Below are 24,679 nucleotides of genomic sequence, written 5' to 3'. Positions count from 1 at the left end.
AACTGCTCGAAAAACATATTCATTAGTGTTGTGTGTTTTTTTTAGCAAATTGAAACTTCTCGTCATATAATGCCCAACTCTGTGGTCTAATTGCTCGAAACTATTGCAAGGTACTTGAAGAAAATCTGTTTCTGGATTTTTAAAGATAATTCAGAGTAGATTCAAAAGTATTCGTAAATATATTTCAAAAGCCAATGTTGAGCTTTTTTTGAATGTTTAATTTTCAGAAGCTTGCCAAGTTTCGGAGGTAGGTACCTACTACCTGGTAATGGTGTATTTACAATGATTTTTTAGGTAGGGGTGGTGGGAGGGGAGTTTGAGCTCCAAATTTTTTAGTCAACTGTGTTTTTTTTTGTTTTTTTTTTAAGGTCACGATGATAATAAATCTGAGTTTATATGATGAATTTTATTTTCACCACACAGTCTTTTTTTTTCAAAAATTCTGATTGCTGTGAACTTTATTGGAAAATCAATTTCTTTAATTGCCAACGAATTGAATTAGTTGTTCTTGTCGCTAAACTCAGAATGTGAATTTTTTCAACAATTTGCCGTGGCTTAGGCAAAGCTCAAATCATGAAGATCCTACGAAAAAATTGAAGTGAAATTAAATAGGTATAGGTGGAATAAAATTTGTATCTTCGTAATAGAGATACCATCGACGTGAATGTATATTATGCATTAATTTGATACATTTACGTGAAGTTACGTATCCAAGGGAATTATACAAGTTTGTACGGAAACTTGATTTTTGATAAGAATAAACGATTGCGTTACCTACCTATCTGGACCAACCTGCAAATTGGTCTCGAAGCTCATTACGTATCACTTGAGTAAAGGCAGTGTATTATAGCCAAGTCACATTCAAGTACTCCACGTTTGGTGTTTTTCAATTTTCATTAAGTATCTTTTTCGATTTGTTTACATTTCGAACTTGAGAGTGTTTTCTTGTGAAAAAATTCGAAGAGTGCAGTGTACGATTTGCAGATTTTTTTCTTGTAAGTACTACCTTTCATAATAATAATTTTTTCTAAAACCCAATACTTACGTGTTATAGTTATAGATGTAAAGTATCAGCATATCTACTTAAATATTCGCATAAAAAACATTGTGAACTTTTTTTATCATTCAAGAAAAAGTTATTATTTTTTGTTTGATATTTGCCTTTTGACTCTGGTATATTGTTGTAATCTCACATCATAAGTTGAATCTTCTCAGTCAGTTTTATTTCGTCGAATGTCTCATAAAACATGTAGCTGTCAAATGTACCTATGTAAGTACTTTCGTTGAACGTGATTACTGGAGTGGAATAGTTTTCAAGAAGTTATCTAAGTAGTTTTTATCTTGTTTGAATTTGATTAAGGTTAACGATTCAAAATTAGAACTCAATTTTTGGCTCGAAACTCTCCAAAACCGCACTAAAGCATTTTCGTTTAAGCATTTGAATTCTCGTGAAATGTTGATTCATTTTGATTGGTGGTAGCCTATGACATTTTTCGAAAAACTCAAAAATCCTGATCGAATTTAGGCCTTAAAAATTTTCAAAACTGATCAAAAATTTTTTTTTCAAAATACTTATCTGTATTTCTTGTAACATTTTTACCTGGTTCGGAAATTGAGGGAATTCCGACGATTTCCTTTATATAACTTAAATTCCCAAAATCATGACCGTTCTTCAGTTTTTCGAAAACGCTCAAAAAACATTTTCTTTGAGATACCAATTTCAAATTTTCGCGAAATTTCAATCCACTTCGATAAATCGTACGATATTTTTCAAAAAACTGAAAAATCGTGACCCAATTTCGAGTTTAAGACATGTGCTTCGAAAACACTCGAAAAATATTTTCTTCGAGATTGTTGAATTTCTTGTGAAATTTTAGCCCATTCTGGTAGTTTGAGCGCAACATTTCCTCAAAAATCCTGAAAATCGTGACCAATATTGAACTAAAAATTCTTTTAAAAACGTTTTTCGTCCAAATACGAGTACGTTTATTTGACATTTCTTCAATACCCCGAAAATCAGGACTCTATTATTAATTTCGTCTTGAATGATTCGTATTTATGTACATACATCCCTGTAGGTACTTTTACATATGCTTTTACTTCCTCGATAATTAAGATCAAAACTAATCATGTTTCAGGTGTAATTTTTTTCGAGTACGCGAAGGTTGCAGTTTGACATGGATGCCATCGAAGAATACCCCTTCATTTTTATGAACACGCCGTCGTCACTGCAGATCCTGGCGTCAACCGAAGTGGCGTTAATGTTATGGCAATGCAGATGTGCGGCTTCAGGCGTTTCTAAAGAGAAGTTCGAGGTTTTTTGGTGGGGAAATCCATTCTTCAGCTGTGAAAAAATACTCGTTGCTCGGATTCCGTCTCGAATCAGATCGCAAATAGATGAAAAAATTGTCACTTTTGGCAAAGAACTTCTGGAATGGAAAGGCGTACACGGTAGCGTTTTTAAATGCGGAAAAACATTTTACAAATGTATCGAGCATATCGTCTTGGATTCTTTCGGAACAATTGGTTACAAAGCGACCGCGTTGAATATCTTGAATTCGGGTGAATTCGCCGACGTAGAAAATTATAAAATGGCATGTCTGTATTGTTTAGAAGATCAAGTCAGACGGTTTTGGCCTTTGATTACCGAAGAAGATGTGAATTTTAAAGAGGATAAATGCAATTTATCTTACTGGAATGGCTTTATGAAATCAGGAGAAAATTCGATCACCGATAGGCCTACTAAGCCTTTTATGGTACGATGGGTAGAGTTGGCGAATCGAGGCGAGGATAGAGCATCGTTTACGTTTGAGCAGTTTTATCAAATGTTACCAGATTATGAAACGGTAGAACATCCTGTTATTTTTGACCTAGAAGATTGCCAATGCCGAGCTGCGATACGTTCATTACCTACATTAAACCGAATCCAAGTTGAAGAAGTATTCAAAGGGAAGGCTTCCACGATGTTTGGCTTTTTAGCGATCGACGACGACGAGCATTTCCTGCAGTATGCCCATCAATCGTGGACTCTCGTGCGACATTTGATTTTGGAAGACGAATCGAGGTTTTTTTCTGTTCTGCACGTTTTGTGGAAAATCGCATTCTGTCCTGATAATTCTGTGTGTACGAGTTATACTCGGTGCCATGAAATTAACGAATTGCTGCTGGAAATCTGGTCAGATGCCTCGGACGAATTAAAAGCTGCCGTTTCCAATAACCACACGAACGAGTTTTTCGATCACGATTTTAACGAATCTACGTGGTTTTTTCATTACCATGGTCACGATATGAAATTTATGATAGATTTGCTGAACACATCACGAAACGTGGACAAAGTTTCGCTGTGGCAGGATAATTGGCGAGGATTCGCCTTACGTGCGAAGGCTTCGGATTTCGAACAACTGATGAGTTCCTGTTTAGCGAATAACCAACACGAGATCGAGTATTACAAAAATTTAGTTCTGGATTTTCACGATCTTCCTAGCATATTGATTAGAAACGGATTCTATTCAGATTTGAGAGATTACCTGTATTTTTGTTCGAAAGATGCGAAACACTTTCAACTGTTGGGAAAAGAACGGCTCGAATCGTATCTCTATACTATTTTACGACACAATGATGATCTATTCGCTAAATTCGAATGGTTCGTTGGGGAATTATTTTCAAACGAGAAAAAGGATGTGGATGAATTCAAAGCGCAGATTATTTCGTCTGCTAAAAGTCTCAGATGCCTGCTCGCAGTCGCAGCACGTTATGATTGTGAAATTTTCAGCACACTCATTGGCCGATTTGTTACCCAAGAAGATGCATATTATAATCTAGTGAAACGTAAATTATTAGAGCATTGTCGTAGCTACCCGATGAACTGTTCAGAAAGGGGCAGGATTGATTTCTTCGACGAATGGATAAAATTTCTCAAATGGTGTATTCCGGACCCTGAAGAACATTCAGCCTTCAAGAAGTCGTTTAATATGGATGAGATTTTCTTAAAATTGTCGAGTGATAATGCTACTAGGTGGTCAAGTCCAGATAGGGTATTTCTCGACAGATTTTTAAGATGGTATTTTGGAAACGAAGAAGATAGCAAACATTTCAAAGTGGATATAATAAAAAAAAATTACACGCGAATCGATTTTGTGCAAACCAAGATGCTGAGTAACGATGATGCTGATCGTCGTGAGGTGTCTTCTTTGTTGAGATGGTTCTTCGATAATAATACTGATGATTTATGTAAATTTTGCGAAAGTTGTAATTTTATTCTGCACCCGGATGTACCATTATGAATATGATGTAGGTGACACTCGACATAATTATTCATTTTTATGGGTTAATTAATACTCGTAGCTACTCTTATGTACCCACTGTATATTTTATTCGATTTTTAATAAACTTATTCGTACATGGCTTATTTGAACAATTTTCATTATTTTAAGTAGATACTACATAGTTACCTAGTAATTTTTAGTATCGAAATAATTTGAAATTTTGCGAGAGTTTCAAGTAGGTAATCAAAATATTTTTTGAGCGTTTCTAAAAATTTCGACGGCGAGTAGGTAGCTGGTAGATATGCCATGATTTTATAGTTTCTTAAAAAGGTGTCCTTCGACCGATCAAAATGGGTTGAAATTCCGAGATAATTCGATGAAAATTTTTTTTTCGATCATTTTTATTTACCTAGCTAGGTACATTATTTGTGTCTTGATTTTTCAGATTTTTGATTAAGTTTCATACGAACTACCAAAATATGATGAGATTTAGCGAGAATTTCTAGTATCTACTATCTACCTACTCCAATAAAAATGTTTTTTTTGGGCATTTTGAAAATTTTTTAGCTTGAAATCGAGTCACAATCAAAAGTCTCATACAAACCATCAAAATGGGCGAAAAAAATTCGAACAGAATAATTCAAATAAGTATTCGTGGGTAATTCTCAGAAAAAGGTAAAAATCGTGTACATGGCAAATTTCTCAAAGGTTTTAGCATGAATTTTTTTTTTTTTGGTCCATTCAAGGATCATCCCCCACACATTTCACATAATTATGGTATTGAAATTTTTAGCCCCTCCTTTCATTGGTGTACATTCGATTTTATACCCCAAATGTCCTTCGACTTGGCTGTCACACACCATGTTTTTGAAAATGAATGTTATAAAGTGTCATGAACTTCATTTTTTTGGGGAAAAATTGGCACGTTCTCATTATCATAGAACACGAAGGTCCATTATTGTGCAAATTGCAATTGGAATAAGTCCATAGGAAGCTCACATTTCACATTTGAAAACTGTCACACACTTTTTGCGCAAATTTTCCGAGCGATTTTCAATTATTTTTGGTAGCTTCCCAATCCAATATTTTTTTCTGGTGAGTGGCTGCACTGGTTCACTGTCTTCATAAAAATGTTACCCCGCAATGTTATTCTCATAACCTACGCAATGGCTCGTTCTGATCGTACTTGTCTCTGAAAATATGATATTTCGCAAAATTGGTGTCCTTCGGCTTGCCTTTTTATTTACCCTGATGAACCCGCCAAAAACGATAATTGAGAAAGGGAAGTTATTCTACACGATAAGTACACATTTATTACGTGTTAAAAATCGAATAATGTCCATTAGGTAAGGCTAGAAACGAAAAAACGTTGAGATTGTCCTTCGGCTTGTCCAGCGCCCCATTGGCCCTTCGACTTGGCCAAATTTCAGACAGCTGTACTTTTATCGCGCTAGTCGACATATTACACGATAAAACAAGCAAAATTTGACATTTTCTCCCTCCCCACACCTCACCTCTACCCCTACCATAAAAATAACTCCAGATTCGAACTTTGCGGCCTGAAAAACATTGACATATTACACGATAATATAAGCAAAATTTGACATTTTCCCCCTCCCCACGCCTCCCCCTCCACCTCTACATAAAAAATAACTCCAGATTCGAATTCTACGACCTCGAAAACATATCAATCGACATATTACACATCGATGAGAGTCGAATCCTAATTATCGCTGTTTTAGGGGGGCCGGGGTCCACAGTGGGGGGGGGGATTGAATTGAGGCCCACACTAGAACAGGGATCTGGGACACCTATACAAATGATTCCCACTTGAAATTTTCCAAAAAAATGATTTTTATTTTTCAAAATTATGCACATCAAAATTGATCTTTTTTCTGAGAATTACCCCCCTATCAAAACTTATTCTGAGCAATTTTGAAGAATTTTAAGCTGCAAATTGAGTACGTAAATTAACGAAAAAATTACCCAAGTATTTAATTTTGAGTTGAAAATTTTTCAAAAGTGGAAAGTGCTCGAAAAACATATGCATTGGGCTTGTGTGTTTTTTTTTTCAGCAATAAATTGAAACTTCTCGTCATAATGCCCAACTCTGTGGTCTAATTTGCTTGAATGTATTGCTACTTGAAAAAAATCTGTTTGTGTATTTTTAATAATAATTGAGAATCGATTCAAAAGTATTCGTAAATGTATTTCAAAAGCCAATGTTGAGCTTTTTTTTGAAAGATTCTATTTTGAAAAGCTTGTCAACTATCGGAGGTACCTAGTATACCTACCTAGATAATTTTAAAATTTTAAAAAAAAGTACGGAGGCACGAATTCTTAATGGTGTATTTACAACTGCGATATTTTTGTGATGGGATTCACTAGATAAGTTTTTGGGGAGGAGGAGGAAGGGAGGAGGTTGGTGCTCCAAATTGTTTGGGCAAATGTTTGAAAAAAAAGGTCACAATTATGATACTTAAATCTGAGTTTAATTATACCTGTAGGTACTAGGTACATAGTAGGTAGATACCTACTTTTACCTTTTAAAAATCAAAGCTTTTGCTACTCGTATATAGAAAAAAAAACGGTTATTTTTCAAAAATTTATTTCAGCCTCATAAACATGCTGCACTGCACACAACTCGAACATGTTTCAAAAAATTTGAAAAATTTTCCAAATTGATTTTAAAAACATTACTTACGTCCTTAATATGTAATTGAGGATTATTGCGATTCAATTGGCATACTATGTATTCACATAACGTGGTACATATTTTTAGACCAGTTGGGTTGCGTACTCCTGTAAATCAACTTGAATACATCCTTCAACACTAAACAGTACAGGTACCAAGGAGGAAAGGTAAAGAGATGAGTCCAGCTGCAGCAACCAAACTGAACACATGGCAAAGAGATGCACGCGGGTAGGGTCTGTACAATACATATTTAGGCATTCTACTTCACTGAAGAATAATAGATTGAAAGGTTAGAGTTAGATGGAGTGCTGGAGGGCGGGGAGTACAATACCCCCTACCGGGTGTGGAGTTTTTCTAGTAAAAATGCAAATATTGTTTTGTTACACCATCCATGTAGATGTTCCTAACCAGAACCACATACTTACAAGTACAGTCTGACTCTGAATCATGCAGTAATACCAGAGTATCCTGCGAATAAACACGTGCATATAAACTATAGACACTGGACCTGCGTATAAGACAACCAACTGGCAGCCATCTTGGCAAAAAAACCTGAGTAACGCCAATTTATCCCGCTGGGTGATCTTGGCAGCGCTGTACTTCAATTTTGCAGGCAACAGGGAAGAGGGAGGGTTGTGTAGTCCGGAAGGAACTCCTGGCTGCGCGCGCAGTCAGGAGTACCTCGCGAACTACACAACCCTCCCTCTTCCCTGTTGCCTGCAAAATTGAAGTACAGCGCTGCCAAGATCACCCAGCGGGATAAATTGGCGTTACTCAAATTTTCCTTACCGTTTCCGTTCCCCTCGGCCTGCAGTTGGTTGTCTTATACGCAGGTCCAGTGTCTATAATATAAACGAGATTTACGCATGCACTACGCATGCATTTGTATTTTGTACATTGTATGTTTGTTGTTTGTGCGCTTCAAAATTTTCACGGGATCCACGTTTGGTGTTTTTCGATTATCGTTATTTTTTTCGATTCGTTTACGTTTCTAACTTGAGTGTTTTTTCTTGTGAATTCGAAGAGTGCGGTGCACGATTTGCAGATTTTTTTCATGTAAGTACTATATCTACGTGTTATCGATGTATGTCTACGGATAAAATATGTATTAGCCTATCTACTTCGGGTCATTCCATGCCAAATCGGCGGATTTTTGCACGAGGGGTCTTCGATCATGTTAACCCTTAAATGCCACACTTATATTTTTTTCAAGATTTTCTTGCACTGGACTGACGAGAGACTTGATATCATGGCTACCTGATACATGTGCGTAAATGTTCAGCCTTTCATTTGGCATGTTTGACACATTGCCTACTTTCATATTTTAAGGGGCACAATTTTTTGAAAAAAAAATAAAATTTTTTCATATTTTTTGATAGTTTTTTGTAGCCAATCGACAGCGACTGGAATGAAACTACCGCCTGTTAAATATTTATGTATCCATGCTCTACTAATTTATGTACAAAAACTTGCCTATTTTTCTCATTTAAGGGGCAAAAAATTCAAAAATAATTATTATTTCACTCGTTTTAAAAAATTTCTGCCCCTTAAAATAAAAAAGTATGCAATATGCTCAACAGCGGAATTGAAGCGCAAGACATACACACACATGTACCAATAGTCGTTCCCACCCGAGCACTCTTTCCTGCCAGCGGAACGCATCGAAAAAACTGGTGTGGTGAAATTCACCACCTTGTGGCATTTAAGGGTTAAGAGGTCATCAGACGATGACGAATGACGCAAACCGGACATTTTTTCGATTTTTTTGGCGGAGCTGTGAGGCTTCAAAGTGTTTTAAAATGACCGAAAACAGAAAATTTCAGTTGCAAATTGCTCCGGTTGTACGTGGTATAGAATTTTGAACTTTTTTTTCGAATAATTGTAGTACTTTGAGAGGGTAATCGACGAATGATGCCAAAATCAGTGTTGCCATTTTCAAAAACCTAAAAAAATCGATTTAAAAACTTATGAAATTAAATATAACCACGATGTCCGCGAGTAAAAATTCAGAAAAAAATTCTCAGTTTTAGTCCTTTTCGTGTAGAATAACATATTATCAAAAAATTAGACTGGTATTTTTTTCATTTTCGAGAAAAAAAATCACAAGTTTGGCACTTATTGCAAAAATACCATCAGAAACCTGAAAAATGAAAATTTTTGCATTTTTGAGATATTTTACCAATGTGTAGACAAACAATTGAAAAAATCCCCTCCCCCCAATTTGTCAATGAATTGACGAGGAATATCATTTTTCGTGCTATTATAAATTTTAAGAGTAGGGTCATTCCACGTCAATTGGACCAAGAAGTGGTAGGTGAGTGCGGCGATTTTTTTGAAATTTTTCCTGTGAAAAGACCTTTCGAAGGGATGACCAATGGCGCAAATCGCAGCCCTCTAGCCCATTTTTAACGGCAGCCAGGGGGTGTCAAAGTTTTCAGTGAACCAAAAATATCATCCATTTCAGCAGTGGATTGCTCGATAACCGCGATACCTACCAAAATGGAACTTTTTCCCATAGTTAGAGGTTTTGAAAGGGTTTTAGGTGATATCATAAAAATCAGTGTTGCCACTTTTTTTTGTACAAAAAATTAGCTCAAAAAGTTTCAAAACGTAGTTTTCATATCGTTCCGACTCTCAAAAATTCTAAAAAAAATATATTATGGACAACTGTTTATGCTGAACAACATATTAAAAAATTGGGATGGTAACTAATTGTAACAAAGTCGATTTAAAAAAATTTAAACTTTGCGAAAAAATGCGATTTTTTGATTTAAAACATGAAAAAAAGTTTTGATTGGTAAAGTTGACCCATTTGACCCCTATTTTTACGTATCTGTTGAAAAAGTTGAAAAAACCCCTTTCACTCAATAAGATGAACTCATCTTATTAAAATCAAAATTTGAAAAAATTCAATTTTCAGTTCCAAACATCAAAAAAAGTTTTTTATTCAGTTGTCTTATTTTGACCACTTTCTGACGTATTTCATGAGAAAGTTGATAAAAATCTCACTCACAGTAAAAAAAATGAAATTGGCTTTTTTTTGAATTTTGATTTTTTTGTGATGAGTTAATTTCACCGAGTGAAGGGGTTTTTTCAACTTTTTCAACAGATACGTAAAAATAGGGGTCAAATGGGTCAACTTTACCAATCAAAACTTTTTTTCATGTTTTAAATAAAAAAATCGCATTTTTTCGCAAAGTTTAAATTTTTTAAAATCGACTTTGTTACAAGTTACCATCCCAATTTTTTAATATGTTGTTCAGCATAAACAGTTGTCCATAATATATTTTTTTTAGAATTTTTGAAAGTCGAAACGATATGAAAACTACGTTTTGAAACTTTTTGAGCTAATTTTTTGTACAAAAAAAAGTGGCAACACCGATTTTTATGATATCACCTAAAAGCCTTTCAAAACCTCTAACTATGGGAAAAAGTTCCATTTTGGTAGGTATCGCGGTTATCGAGCAATCCACTGCTGAAATGGATGATATTTTTGGTTCACTGAAAACTTTGCCACCCCCTGGCTGCCGTTAAAAATGGGCTAGAGGGCTGCGATTTGCGCCATTGGTCATCCCTTCGGAAGGTCTTTCCACAGGAAAAATTTCAAAAAAATCGCCGAACCCACCTACCACTTCTTGGTCCAATTGACGTGGAATGACCCAGATAGAACATTAAAAACATTTCACCGCTCATTCAAAAAACATTTTCGTGCGAGTATTTGAATTTTTCGTTGAATTTTGACCTATTTTGATAAATGTCGTACGATCTTTTTCCAAAATTCCAAAAACCATCACCCAAATTTAGGCTAAAAAATCGTCAAAATTGCTCAAAGTACATTTTCTTCGCAGTATTTCGAATTTCTCACAAATTTTCAGCCCTTTCATCAAAATTGTACTATATTTTTTCAGAAATTCCCAATTTCTCTTCTCGAAGTAGGCCTAATTTTTTCACAAATCATATCTACTTTGATGTTCTTACTTACACGATAATTAAAAGCAAAACTTGTTGTTTTTCAGGTATAATTTTTTTCGAGCACGCGGAGGTTGCAGTTCGACATGGGTGACATCGAAGAATACCCTTTCCTTTTCATGAATACGCCGTCGTCACTGCAACTCCTGGCGTCAACCGAAGTGGCGTTAATGTTATGGCAATTCAAATGTGCAGCTTCAGACGTTTATAGAAATGGATTCGGTTGGTATGGGTGGGAAAAAGAAGTCTTCGGCTGCGAAGAAATACTCGTTGTTCGGGTTCCGTCTCGAATCAGATCACAAATAGACGAAAAAATTTCCGCGGTTGGCAAAGAACTTATACATTGGAAGACTTTCCACAGTGACGTTTTTAGATACCGAGGAACATTTTCCAAATGTATTAAGCATATGGTCTTAGATTTTTCCGGAACCATTGATTACAAAGCGACCGCGATGAATATCTTGAATTCGGGTGAACTCGGCGACGTCGGAAATTATAGAATGGCATGTCTGTATTATTTGGAAGATCAAGTCAGACGGTTTTGGCCTTCGGTAGCAAATATATCACTAATCGATGGAAATTCTTGGAGCGGCGATCAGCTTACGCGCAGTGTATCTTACTGGAATGGTGTCATGAAATCAGAAAAAAATTCGATCATCGACAGGCCTAGTGAGCATTTTAGAGAACGATGGATAGAGTTGGCAAATCGGGCAAAGGATAGAGCAGCGTTTGAGCAGTTTTATCAAATGTTACCAGCTCATGAAACACTGGATGAAACTATTTTTTACCTGAGAAATTGCGAATGCCGAGCTGCGATACGTACATTACCTACACTAAACCGAGTGCAGGTTGAAGAAGTATTCGAAGGGAAGGCCCACGCGACGTTTGCAATTTTAGCCATGGACCACGATCAGCGTTTCTTGCAGTTTGCGCGTCAATCGTGGACTCTCGTGCGACATTTGATTTTGGCAGATGAATGGAGGTTTGTTTCTGTCCTGTACGTATTGTGGAAAATCGCATTCTGTCCTGATGGTTTTTTAGATAGGAGTTATACACGTTGCAATGAAATTAGCGAATTGTTGCTGGAAATCTGGTCAGATGCATCGGACGAATTAAAATCTGCCGTTTCTAATAAATACATTCACAATTTTCTCGACCAAGATTTTGAAGTATTTAAAACGTTGTCTGTTTATCGCCGCTATAGTTATGGTCACGATATGAAATTTATCATAGATATGCTGAACGTATCACGAGACGTTGATAAAGTTTCGCTGTGGGAGAGAAATTGCCACGGATTCGCTTTACGTTCCAAAGTTTCGGATTTCCAACAACTGATGAGTGTCTGTTTAGCGAATAACGAAGACGAAGTCGAGTGTTACAAAAGTGAAGTGATGGGTTTCCATGATATTCATGGCATAATGATTGCGAACGGATTCTATTCAGATTTCAGAGATCACCTGTGTTTTTGTTCGAGGGATGCGAGACACTTTCAACAATTGGGAAAAGAACTACTCGATTCGAATCTAGATTCTATTTTACTTCACAACGATGATGAATTCGCTAAATTCGAGTGGTTCGTTGGGGAGTTGTTTTCAAACGAGAAAAAGGACTTAGAAGAATTCAAAGCGCAGATGATTTCATCAGCTGGAAGTCTCAGAAACCTGCTCGTAGCACGATGTAATAATAGTAAAATTCGTCCGAATCATTTCAGCACATTCATTGGCCGATTTGTTACCGAAGAAAATGAATATAATCTAGTGAAAAGTAAATTATTAGAGCAGTGTCGTAGCTATCCGATGAAATGCTCACGCAAGGGCAAGATTGATTACTTCGACGAATGGATAGAATTTCTCGAATGGTGTATTCCGGACCCTGAAGAACATTCAGCCTTCAAGAAGTCGTATAATGTGGATGGGATTTTCTTAAAATTGTTGTGTGATACTACGTGGTGGTCAACTTCAGAAGAGATATTTTTCGATAAATTTTTAAAATGGTATTTTGGAAACGAAGAAGATAGCAAAAATTTCAAATTAGATATGATAAAAAAAAATTACACGCGAATCCATTTTGTGCGTACCAAGATGCGGAGTAAGGATTATGCTGATCGTCGTGTGGTGTCTAATTTGTTGAGATGGTTCTTTGATAATAATACTGAAGATTTATGTAGATTTTGCAAAAGTTGTAATTTTATTCAGCACCCGAATGTACCATAATGAATATGATGGGGGTGAAACTCGATATAATTATTTTTTTTCTTCAAGGGTAAATTGATATCTACACCTACCTATGTACTGTACAATTTTATTAAATTCTTGATATACTTATTCGTATGGTTGCTTTTTTGAACAATTTTTATTATTTTATAAACAATACATATACATTTATAGGTACCTACTTGGTAATTCCGAGCATTTTTATGTAGGTATGTACGTAGTTAGGTATGTACCTAATATTATTTGTGTCTTGATTTTTTGGATTTTTGATAAAGTTTCACTCAAACTACCAAAATGTGTTGAAATTATTGGCGAGAATTTCCAATGCTGCAATAAAACTGTTTTTTTTTGGGGGCATTTCTGAAAGTTTTTTTAGCTTTAAATCGAGTCGCAATTTTTGGAATTTTTGAAAAAGTCTCATACCTACAACTCATCAACAATGGGTGGAAATATTTCAAACAGGATTCAAATATTCTTATCGAAACTTATTCTGAGTATTTTTGAAGAATTTTGAAGAGTAGGTAAATTAACGAAGAAATTACCTACTTAATTTTATGAGTTGAAAATTCTTCAATAGTGCTCCAAAAACATATTCATTGGGCTTGTGTGTTTTTTTTTCAGCTAATTGAAATTTCTCGTCATAATGCCCAACTCTGTGGTCTAATTTGCTCGAAAGTATTGCTACTTGAAGAAAATCTGTTTGTGTATTTTTAAAGATAATTGAGCAGAGATTCGAAAATATTCGTAAGAAATTTCAAATGCCAAAATTGAGCTTTTTTTGACAGATTCTATTTTGAAAAGCCTGTCAAGTTTCGGAGGTAGGTACACCTACCTAGATATGATTTTAGAAAAAAAAGTACAGAAGCACGAATTTTTAATGATGTATTTACAACTGCGATATTCTTGTGATGGGATTCACTAAATAATTTTTTTTGGGGGGGGGGGGTTGTAGCTCCTAATTTTTTGGCAAAATGTTTGAAAAAAAGGATCACAATGATGATAAATCTGAGTTTATAAATTACACCTGTACAATATGAGAATAAATATTCCACTTGCTTCAACATGAGAAAAAAACATAATGTATCTATCATCTAGTAGGTAAGTAGGTACTAGGTAGGTACCTACTTTCACCTTTTAAAAATCAAAGCTTTCGCTATGAAAAAAAAAACGAGTTACCTTTTTCAAAAAATTATTTCAGCCTCATAAACATGCTGCACACGACTCAAGCATATCTCAAAAAATTTGAAAGATTATCTAAATTGATTTATAAAAATTACCTCCCTAATTGAGAATTTATTGAGATTCGATTGGCATACTATTAGGTGCATCACCTTATGGTTAGTTGTACATATTTTTAGACCATCACTAGTGGCGTACACCTATATAAATCGATTCGAAAACATCCCTAAACAGTGTACATATGTACCTGTACCAAGGGGAAGGAAAGGTAAGAGGAGATCAGCTGCAGCGCTGCAGCAACCAAACTGAACATATGACAAAGAGATGCTCGCGGATTCAATGAATAATAGAAAGAAGAGTGACGTCAAGAAATTGTTCTGTTACAAGTTAGATAGAGTGCTGGATGGCGGGGAGTACAAAACCGGATCCTCTGAAGTCGTAAAGGAAAAGCTAATAGCAATAAGCATACAAATTGCAGAATGACCAGAGTATCCTGCGAATCAACACGTGCATAAACGCATGATTAAAAACAAGCTGATACTATTTTTAAAAGTCTATTTTTACGCGTGTGTAGGTATTTATGCATGCACTACGCATGCGTTTATTCATGTGTTTGTGCGCTTCGAATTTTTCACACGATCCACGTTTGGTGTTTTTTGATTATCGTTATTTTTTTCAATTCGTTTACGTTCCGAGCTCGAGTGTTTTCTTGTGAATTCGAAGAGTGTAGTGTACGATTTGCAGATTTTTTTCATGTAGGTAAGTACTATACTTAGGTACATGTTATAAATGTAATCTGGGTCATTCCACGACAATGGAGGGGGGCGGCGATTTTTTAAAAAACTTTCCTGTGGAAAGACTTTATGAAATGATGGCCAATGGCGCTAATCATAGCCCTCTAGCCCTTTTTTAAAGGCTGCTGGTGGGTGTCAAAGTTTTGGGGGAACTTGAAATAATTATCATCCATTTCAGCAGTAGATTACTCGATAACCGCGATACCTACCAGAATAGAACTTTTCCCAGTAGTTAGGGGTTTTGAAAGGCTTTTTGATGATATCATAAAAATCAGTGTAACCATTTTTTTTGCACGAAAAATTAGCTCGAAAAGTTTCAAAACGCAGTTTTCATATCGTTCCGACACTCAAAAATTCTGAAAAAAATACCTATATCATGGACCACTTTTCATAGTGAACCACATATTAAACAAGCCATCAGCTAATCGCTGATTACAAAAGAGTTTTTGCGTTTGAGGTATAATGTATTCACTTGAATCATTAAAAAAAAGGTATTTAAAAAAATAAAGTTCAGGATAAGTTTGAATTTAAATTGATGTAGACGATGTTTTCAAAATCCAAAAGTCACTCTTCAACCAAAGCAATTTTACAATAATTCTCATCCTTCGTTGAAGCAGCTATTTTTACCAAATTGTTGAAATAATTTTAAGGTAGAAATTTGATTTTGAAAAAGTTTTATTGTATACATTTTCAACTATCTCGCATATTTTTTAAGAAAAAACGTAAAAAATGACATTTTAAGACAGTTTTTGAAAAAATTAACTCGTTGCAGAAAATTCTTTTATTTGAATCGTAAGGTGATTTAAAGTTCTTTCCAAAATACACAATAAATTATTCGGCCATGCTCATCTCAAATAACCCCCTTTTGATTTTATTTCTCATTTTCGCATCAGTTATATTCGTGTAAACTTTTTCAAACAATTGCAGAAACGAAATCGTGATCGAACTTGGTATTGGCACCTCTTTAAACAAAGAAAAGAGCTCCTCGATTTTTTTTTGCTGCTCTGCAGCGTCAACTTTTTTCACACTTTCCATAATACTTGAAAAAAGTGCCGAATCCATCGAATCTAAATTAATCCAAAAAAATCAAAAATTTTTGAATATATAGGTGACATTTTTTAGTGACATATATGTTTTTTTATTATTTGATTACTTGTTTTCCTTATGTTATCTTCCAATGGTTTCTCCTTTATTCCGTTATTTGATGAACTTTGTGCTGTCGTATTTTGTTTCTTTGTGGCTGTTGCTGGAGTTAAAGCTAAATTTTTATGCTTTCCTTCGTTGTACCTTAAAATTGCTGGATTAATTGATAAATTTAGCAGTTGAGACGTTCGAAAAAAAGTTATGCATCCCCTATCTACATAATGTACTTAGAAATTTGAATGATCTGTAAAATTGGAAAAGTTGGACCAGAACAAAGGTGGGAAAGTGAACACTCTGGCCAAAATTGAAGGAAGCGAAAGGCAAGCTCTTTTTTTAACCATGATGATTTTTTCAGAATATAAAAAATTTGTAATACGTAGTACAATAAATCAGCGTTGACACCCTAAAATTAGCTTACAAGGGAACTTTGTAAACGGGTATCATCTTCAAAGACTAGGGTGGAATTTGGCATGCTGAAAGTTCATGCTACCGACACTCAGCTTCCGAATTGATGTTTGACAACTGTTTGAAAATCACTGAAATACTTATTCATGTAGCTTATTTATTGGTAAAGTTTTCATAAAAATAGTAAACCACGAGATGAAAATCTGAAATATGGTTTAATTACTAAAATCGAGCTCCCGAATCGATTGCGACTGTTTTAAAGCCGATCTAGAACCTCCAGCAAAAGTTGTTTTTTTTCATAGTACTGTAATGGTTCCAGAATGCGCTATTTCCTTCAAAAATAACCATAAAAAGTGAAAACTGCTCGGAACTTAGAACGTATTATTAAATACTTCTTCGCTCTTCATTATCATCAATATTATCAACAGTAATATTTTGAATTTTATTGGGAATTTAGAAAAAAAAAAAACGTAGCGATATAAATTTAATGGATATTGCTTAGCATTTTACAAATCTACAAAAAGATTTATGACGACGAAAACTACGATGACTACGATGACTACGATGACTACCATGAAAAAGTGATTACAATAGAGTTTTTTCGCGCTTCGCGCAAAAACTCTAAAAATTGGGATGGCATTATGTCGTAAAGTCGATTTAGAAACATTGAAAGTTTGCGAAAAAATGCGATTTTTTGATTTAAAATAAGGGAAAAAAGTTTCAACTGGTGAAGTTGACCCATTTGACCCCTACGTTTACGTATCCATTGAAAAAGTTGAAAAAAGCCCTTCACTCGGTAAAAATTAAGTCATCACAAAAAAATCAAAATTCGAAAAAATTCAATTTTTGATTCCAAACATCGAAAAAAGTTTAAATTTATTCACTTGTCTTATTTTGACCTCTTTTTAACGTATTTTCATGAAAAAGTTGATGAAAATCACACTCAGCAAAAAAACTAAAATTCGTTCATTTTTTGAATTTTTTCAAATTTTGATTTTTTTTGTGATGACTTCATTTCATCGAGTGAAGGGTTTCAACTTTTTCAACGGGTGCGTAAAAATCGGGGTGAAATGGGTCAATTTCACCGGTCAAAACTTTTTTCATGTTCTAAATCAAAAAATCAATTTTTTTTCGCAAATTTAATTTTTTTAAATCGACTTTACAAAATAATGTCATCCCAATTTTTTAATATGTTGTTTAGCTTGAAAAGTTGTCCATAAGATTCATGTATTTTTTTCAGAATTTTTGAGAGTCGGGACGATCTGAAAACTACGTTTTGAAACTTTTTGTGTTAATTTTTCGAAAAAAAAAAAGTGGCAACACTAATTTTCATAATACTTACCTATCACCAAAAAGCCTTTTATCTAGTCCAGTCATTTTAGATGAAATAAGAGGATTTATTCGGACTAATTCCTACAAAAGGTTTTTTGGCGGGATACTGTAGTGTAAGGGGTCTTATTCAACATACTAAAAGTCTCACCCCTACCCCGCGTGCTAGAGCGTGAAAAGTGTCCCACCGCGGCGTTTTTTGCGATTTTCTCGCGAAGGGTTGATTTTATGTCGAAAATAGCTTTATTTTTGTGTTCTACGTCAAATTTCCGATCTAGTGGTATATCAACTGTCCTTCTACCCCCAAGGGGGGTGGGGCTAGAACCATTCAAATGAGAGAGGTTTTCTGAAAAATACATAAAAGCTATAGGCACCTAGAGGGGTGAAATGGTCCCTGAAAGCGTTCGAATTGATATTAGCATGGAAGGTGGGTACCATTGAGAAACTCCCGCGTGAAAAATTTCAGATCCACACCACATCCCCTTTTTGGGGAGTACCCCCCTTTCCTGAAATTTAAATAACACTTTTCTCAGCCCAATGTGAACCGATTTTGAAAATTTTTCAGTATGTTATGTATATCCTTAGTAGGTATCCTCACAAATCTTTTCAACCACCTCCCCTCATATTTTCCCCTCAAAATGATGTAACGACGTGTCTTGAAGAGGGTTGGGGTAAAATGGGAATTTTGGGGAATATAACCTAATAGTCCGGCATATGACGATAGGAGTAATTGCACCCCCCCCCCCGCGCCGATCCTCCGGGACAACTTTTTTCTTAAAGGGGACATCCTAAGGAACATTTTAAAGCAATCTTGCCAAAAAAAAGTTGGCCTCACATACAAAATGGCGGCCATTTTGATTGACAGGACTTGCATGAACTTTTTCAGATCATGCAAAAATTTATCACCTGTCAAAATTTCAAGTGCTAAAGTGGGTTTTTTGATTTTTGGTGAATTTTTAAAAATCGAATTTAGGACAAAAATAAGGGAAAAAAATCAAAATTTTACCAAATTGACCAAGAAAGCTGAAATTTGGGATATACCCTATTTTCGACATGCCAAATCGATTGGAAACAGTTTCAACCCGTTTTGAGCAGTTCTGGAGCCTCCAGCAGATTTTTGAATCTCGAAATTCCCACAAAATTCCATCAAATTGGAGTTTTAAAGCTGAAATTTATTCTAAAAACTAATTTCAATACGCTACGAAGTACTGCAGGTGAATTTCAAGTCGTTTTGGATCTTCCAGCGACTTTTTGAAAATTTCTGAAGCCTCCAGGAGATTTTTGAAACTTTAAATTTTCACAAAATTTCATCAAATGGATGTGGAAAGCTGAAATTTACTCTACACTCCAATTTTAACGCCTTCTGAAGACGACTTCAGGTGGGTATTAGTCATTTTAGGGCCTCCAGCGACTTTTTTGAAAATTACTGGAGGCTCCAGTAGATTTTTGAATCTTTAAATTTTCACAAAATTGCATCAAATGGAGATGAAAAGCTGAAATTTACTTCGCAGACTACATGGTGGTTTCAAAATATGGTTTTGAAGCTTTCAGCTACTTGTATAGGAAATTTCAATTTTCCAAAAAAACGTCATACAACCTTTCAAAAAGTTGTTGGAGGCTCCAAAACGACTTGAAATTCACCAGCAGTCAACTTCGTAGCGTATTGAAATTAGTTTGCAGAATGAATTTTGACTCTCCATCTTAGTTGATGAAATTTTGGGGAAATTTCAAGTTTCAAAAATCTACTGGTGGCTCCAGTAATTTTCAAAAATTCATTGGAGGCTCTAAAATGACTTGAAATTTACCAGAAGTCGTTTTCAGAGGGTGTTAAAATTAGAGTGTAGAGTAAATTTCAGCTTTCCATCTCCATTTGATGAAATTTTGTGAAAATTTAAAGTTTCAAAAATCTGCTGGAGGCTTCAGGATTTTCAAAAAGTCGCTGGATGATCCAAAACGACTTGAAATTCACCTGCAGTACTTCGTAGCGTATTGAAATTAGTTTTTAGAATAAATTTTAGCTTTACAACTCCAATTTGATGGAATTTTGTGGGAATTTCGAGATTCAAAAATCTGCTGGAGGCTCCAGAACTGCTCAAAACGGGTTGAAACTGTTTCCAATCGATTTGGCATGTCGAAAATAGGGTACGTATATCCCAAATTTCAGCTTTCTCGGTCAATTTGGTAAAATTTTGATTTTTTCCCTCATTTTTGGCCTAAATTCGATTTTCAAAAATTCACCAAAAATCGAAAAACCCACTTTAACACTTGAAATTTTGTCAGGTGATAAATTTTTGCATGATCTTTCGATCTACCTTTGTCAAGTTTGAAAAGGTTCGTGCAAGTCCTATGTTAAAACGCAAAATCTGCGATTTTGGCTGACCTGTCAATCAAAATGGCCGCCATTTTGTAAGTAAGGCCAACTTTTTTTTGGAAAGTTTGCTTTAAAATGTTCCTTATGATGTCCCCTTTGAGAAAAAAGTTGTTCCGGATGATCGGCGGGGGGGGGGGGTGCAATTACTCCTATTGTCATATGCCGGACTATAAGTATTAATGAGTAGGGTGTCGTTTTCTTATGATTCGATACCGCTGAGCACGAATATGACGTCAGATTTTTTGCTACACTCATCTAATCTTCTCCAGAGCACTTGGCTCCCTCAATTTTTACTATTGTTAACAAGCATAAAATAAGTTGAAAAACGCTATTTCAAAACCCTTAACTACTGGGAAAAGTTCTATTCAGTATTCTGGTAGGTATAGGTATCGCGGTTATCGAGTAATCCACTGCTGAAATGGACGATATTTTAAATTTCACTGAAAACTTTGACACTCCCTAGCAGCCTTTAAAAATGGGCTACAGGGCTGCGATTTGCACCATTGACCAACCCTTCGGAAGGTCTTTCCATAGGAAAAATTTCAAAAAATCGCCGACCCCCCCCCCCCCACAACTTCTTGGGCGAATTGACGTGGAATGACCCATCAACTTTGATGTTTTTACTTCCTCAATAATTAAGAGCGAAACCTATTGTTTTTCAGGTGTAATTTTTTTCGAGCACGCAGAGGTTGCAGTTCGACATGGGTGACATGGAAGAATACCCATTCCTTTTCATGAATACGCCTTCGTCACTGCAGCTCCTGGCGTCAACCGAAGTGGCGTTAATGTTATGGCAATACAGATGTGCGGCTTCAGACGTTTCTGTAGGAGAGTTCGGTTGGCTTTGGTGGGAAAAATCAGTCTTCGGCTGCGAAGAAATACTCGTTGTTCCGGTTCCGTCTCGAATCAGATCGCAAATAGATGAAAAAATTTCTGCGTTTGGCAAAGAACTTATACATTGGAAGGGTTTCCACTGTGACGGTTTTAAATACTTTGAAACATTTTCCAAATGTATTAAGCATATGGTCTTAGATTTTTCCGGAACCATTGATAACAAAGCGACCGCAATGAATATCTTGAATTCGGGTGAATTCGGCGACGTAGAAAATTATACAATGGCATGTCTGTATTGTTTGGAAGATCAAGTCAGACGGTTTTGGCCTTCGGTAGCAAATGAATCACTAGTCGATGAGAATCCCAGGCGCGATGGAAATTATTGGCGCGATAGGTGCAATTTATATTACTGGAATGGTGTGATGAAATCAGAAGAAAATTCGATCGACAGGCCTAGTGAGCGTTTTAGAGAACGATGGATAGAGTTCGCGAGTCGGGGCGAGGATAGAGCAGCGTTTGAGCAGTTTTATCGAATGTTACCAGCTCATGAAACACTGGAGGAAACTATTTTTTACCTAGAAGGTCACGAATGCCGAGCTGCGATACGTACATTACCTACACTAAACCGAGTGCAGGTTGAAGAAGTATTCGAAGGGAAGGCTCACGCGACCTTTGCAATTTTAGCAATGGACGGCGATCAGCGTTTCTTGCAGTTTGCGCGTCAATCGTGGACTCTGGCCCGACATTTGATTTTGGCGGATAAATGGCGGTTTGTTTCTGTCGTGTACGTATTGTGGATAATCGCATTTTTTCCTGATGATTTTACGGATAGAAGTTATACACGTTGCAATGAAGTTAACGAATTGTTGATGGAGATCTGGTCAGATGCCTCGGACGAATTAAAATCTGCCGTTTCTAAAAAGTACATTCACAATTTTCTCGACCAAGATTTTGAAGTATTTAAAATGTCGTCTGTTTATCGCCGATATAGTTATGGTCACGATATGAAATTCATCATAGATATGCTGAAAATGTCACGAGACGTTGATAAAGTTTCGCTGTGGCGGAGAAATTGGCAGGGGTTCGCCTTACGTTCCAAAGCTTCGGATTTCCAACAACTGATGAGTTTGTGTTTAGAGAATAACGAAGACGAGATCGAGTGTTACAAAAAGTCCGTGCTGGGGTTGCCTTATCTTGCTTGCATAATGATAAGAAACGGACTCTATTCTGATTTGAAAGATCACCTATATTTTTATTCGGAGGATGCGAGACATTTTCAACTGTTGGGAAAACAATGGCTCGAAGCGTATCTCGATATTATTTTACTTCACAACGATGATGATTTCGCTAAATTCGAGTGGTTCGTTGGGGAGTTGTTTTCAAACGAGAAAAAGGATGTAGAAGAATTCAAAGAGCAGTTAATTTCGTCCGCTGGAAGTCTCAGATACCTGCTCGCAGCACGACGACGTAGTCGTAGTCAAATTCATTCGAAAGATTTCAGCACACTCATTGGCCGATTAGTTACCCAAGAAGATGAATATAATCTAGTGAAACGTAAATTATTGGAGCAGTGTCGTAGCTATCCGATGGAATGGTCAGACAAAGGCAGGATTGCTTGCTTTAACGAATGGATAGAATTTCTCGAATGGTGTATTGGCGACCATGAGAAACATTCAGCCTTCAAGCAGTCGTTTAACGTGTATGAAATTTTCTCAAAATTGTTGAGTCATGCTTCGCGGTGGTCAAGTCCAGATATGATATTTCTCGACGAATTTTTAGCATGGTATTTTGGAAACGAAGAAGATAGCAAAAATTTCAAATTAGATATGATAAAAAAAAATTACTCGCGAATCGATTTTGTGCGTACCAATTTGCTGAGTAACTGTGATGCTGAACGTTATGCGGTGTCTTCATTGTTGAGATGGTTCTTTGGGAACAATACCGAAGATTTACGTAAATTTTGCGAAAATTGTAATTTTATTCTGCACCCGAATGTACCATTATGAATATGATGGGGGGTGAAACTCGATATAATTCTTCATTTTCAGGAGTCAATTGTTGCTCGTATCTACACTTATGTATCTACAGTAGCGTGCAAATTACTTGTCCGAACCGAAAAATCGCGACGTTACACCGTTTTTAAAACGCTCGCTACAAGGATACCGCTAACAATTTTGAAAAAACAAATACAGGGGGTGAAAGCCCTATCCTTCACGAACATTTTGATGTGTTTGAACCAAAAAAAAAATTTTTCCAAACGCTCACAAAAGCTCTTTGAAGTAAACATGAAAGAATTTTTAGTGTTTTAGTTTTCCGCATATGCCGGACGGACCGTACGTCCTAGCAAAATCGGATGACTGTACGTAGAAAGAGAATTCAATTCTCTACATTTTGGTATATTTGACATTTTCGTAGGACGCTCGGTTTCACAGGAGAAAGCGTTTGAAGTTTGAGTAAAAAAAGTTGAACTTGAAAATTCAGTAAATTTTCATAAAATTCTCGTTACTCCAACTTTGAAGGCTTACACTTTTGAAACCGAGCGTCCTACGGAAATTTCAAATATACCAAATTGTAGGGAATTAAATTCTCAACAATTTCGTGTATATGAAATTTCCGTGGGACGCTCGGTTTCAAAAGTGTAAGCCTTTAAAGTAGGAGTAACGAGAATTTTATGAAAATTTACTGAATTTTCAAGTTTAACTTTTTTTACTCAAACTTCAAACGCTTGCTCCAGTGAAACCGAGCGTCCTACGAAGATGTCAAATATACCAAAATGTAGAGAATTGAATTCTCTTTCTACGTAATGCCATCCGATTTTGCTAGGACGTACGGTCCGTCCGGGATATGCGGAAAACTGAGACACTGAAAATTTTCTCATTTTTACTTCAAAGAGCTTTTGTGAGCTTTTGGAAATTTTTTTTTTTTGGTTCAAACACATCAAAATGTTCGTGAAGGATAGGGCTTTCACCCCCTGTATTTGTTTTTTCAAAATTGTTAGCGGTATCCTTGTAGCGAGCGTTTTAAAAACGGTGTAACGTCGCGATTTTTCGGTTCGGACAAGTAATTTGCACGCTACTGTACCTGCTGTGTATTTTATTCAATTTTAAATAAACTTACTCGTACATTGGCTTACCTATTTGAACAATTTTTATAATTTTAGGTACCTATACTATGGTAAAGTTTAATAGATTTTACTGTTTTTGAATTATAGATTGAAATGCGATGCGATTTATCAGGGGTGGCAACTTAAATTTTTCCCGTGTGTAGCACAAAAATTTTGAAACAAAATTACTGTGATATAACCCCCACCCCCTAATTTGAAGGGAAAAACGAAATTTATTTGATTATTAGTAGTGAGGGAGTCGGCTTACGGATCTATTGAACCACTCCCCCCCCCCGTTGATCCTCCGGGACAACTTTTTTCTTGAAGTGGGAGGCCTAAGGAACATTCCTAGCCTTTGTACTAAAAAAAAGTGACCCTG

General features: G+C 35.9%; 3 protein-coding genes and 1 long non-coding RNA gene across 7 annotated transcripts in view; 3 read left to right on the top strand and 1 right to left on the bottom strand.

Annotated features, from left to right (window-relative positions):
• Positions 1-759: 759 nt before the first annotated feature.
• LOC135837556 (uncharacterized) lies at positions 760-4,408 on the top strand. Of its 2 annotated transcripts, none has more exons than XM_065352870.1 (2): positions 760-995; positions 2,139-4,408. In XM_065352870.1, the coding sequence occupies exon 2, from the start codon at positions 2,178-2,180 to the stop codon at positions 4,281-4,283; it is 2,106 nt and encodes a 701-aa protein (XP_065208942.1). In that variant the 5' UTR covers positions 760-995; positions 2,139-2,177; the 3' UTR covers positions 4,284-4,408. The 2 variants fall into 2 exon arrangements, with proteins under 2 accessions (XP_065208942.1, XP_065208943.1); XM_065352871.1 differs by lacking the exon at positions 760-995 and adding an exon at positions 1,211-1,270.
• LOC135837557 (uncharacterized) overlaps positions 2,333-24,679 on the bottom strand; it is a 29,608-nt gene continuing 7,261 nt past the window's right edge. Inside the window, exon 2 of the long non-coding RNA XR_010557213.1 lies at positions 2,333-2,748. This is a non-coding gene — a long non-coding RNA (uncharacterized LOC135837557). The remainder of the gene's footprint in view (positions 2,749-24,679) is intronic.
• LOC135837554 (uncharacterized) lies at positions 7,789-13,253 on the top strand. Of its 2 annotated transcripts, none has more exons than XM_065352867.1 (2): positions 7,789-8,016; positions 10,977-13,253. In XM_065352867.1, the coding sequence occupies exon 2, from the start codon at positions 11,016-11,018 to the stop codon at positions 13,140-13,142; it is 2,127 nt and encodes a 708-aa protein (XP_065208939.1). In that variant the 5' UTR covers positions 7,789-8,016; positions 10,977-11,015; the 3' UTR covers positions 13,143-13,253. The 2 variants fall into 2 exon arrangements, with proteins under 2 accessions (XP_065208939.1, XP_065208938.1); XM_065352866.1 differs by having other exon boundaries at positions 7,789-8,020.
• Positions 14,774-24,329, top strand: LOC135837553 (uncharacterized). Of its 2 annotated transcripts, none has more exons than XM_065352865.1 (2): positions 14,774-15,076; positions 21,026-24,329. In XM_065352865.1, exon 2 carries the CDS (start codon positions 21,065-21,067, stop codon positions 23,201-23,203), a length of 2,139 nt encoding a protein of 712 aa, XP_065208937.1. In that variant the 5' UTR covers positions 14,774-15,076; positions 21,026-21,064; the 3' UTR covers positions 23,204-24,329. The 2 variants fall into 2 exon arrangements, with proteins under 2 accessions (XP_065208937.1, XP_065208936.1); XM_065352864.1 differs by having other exon boundaries at positions 14,774-15,080.

This window comes from Planococcus citri, chromosome 2, assembly GCF_950023065.1.
Source record: "Planococcus citri chromosome 2, ihPlaCitr1.1, whole genome shotgun sequence".
NCBI classification, from domain to species: Eukaryota; Metazoa; Arthropoda; class Insecta; order Hemiptera; family Pseudococcidae; genus Planococcus; species Planococcus citri.
This window is presented reverse-complemented; position numbering and strand designations above follow the sequence as displayed.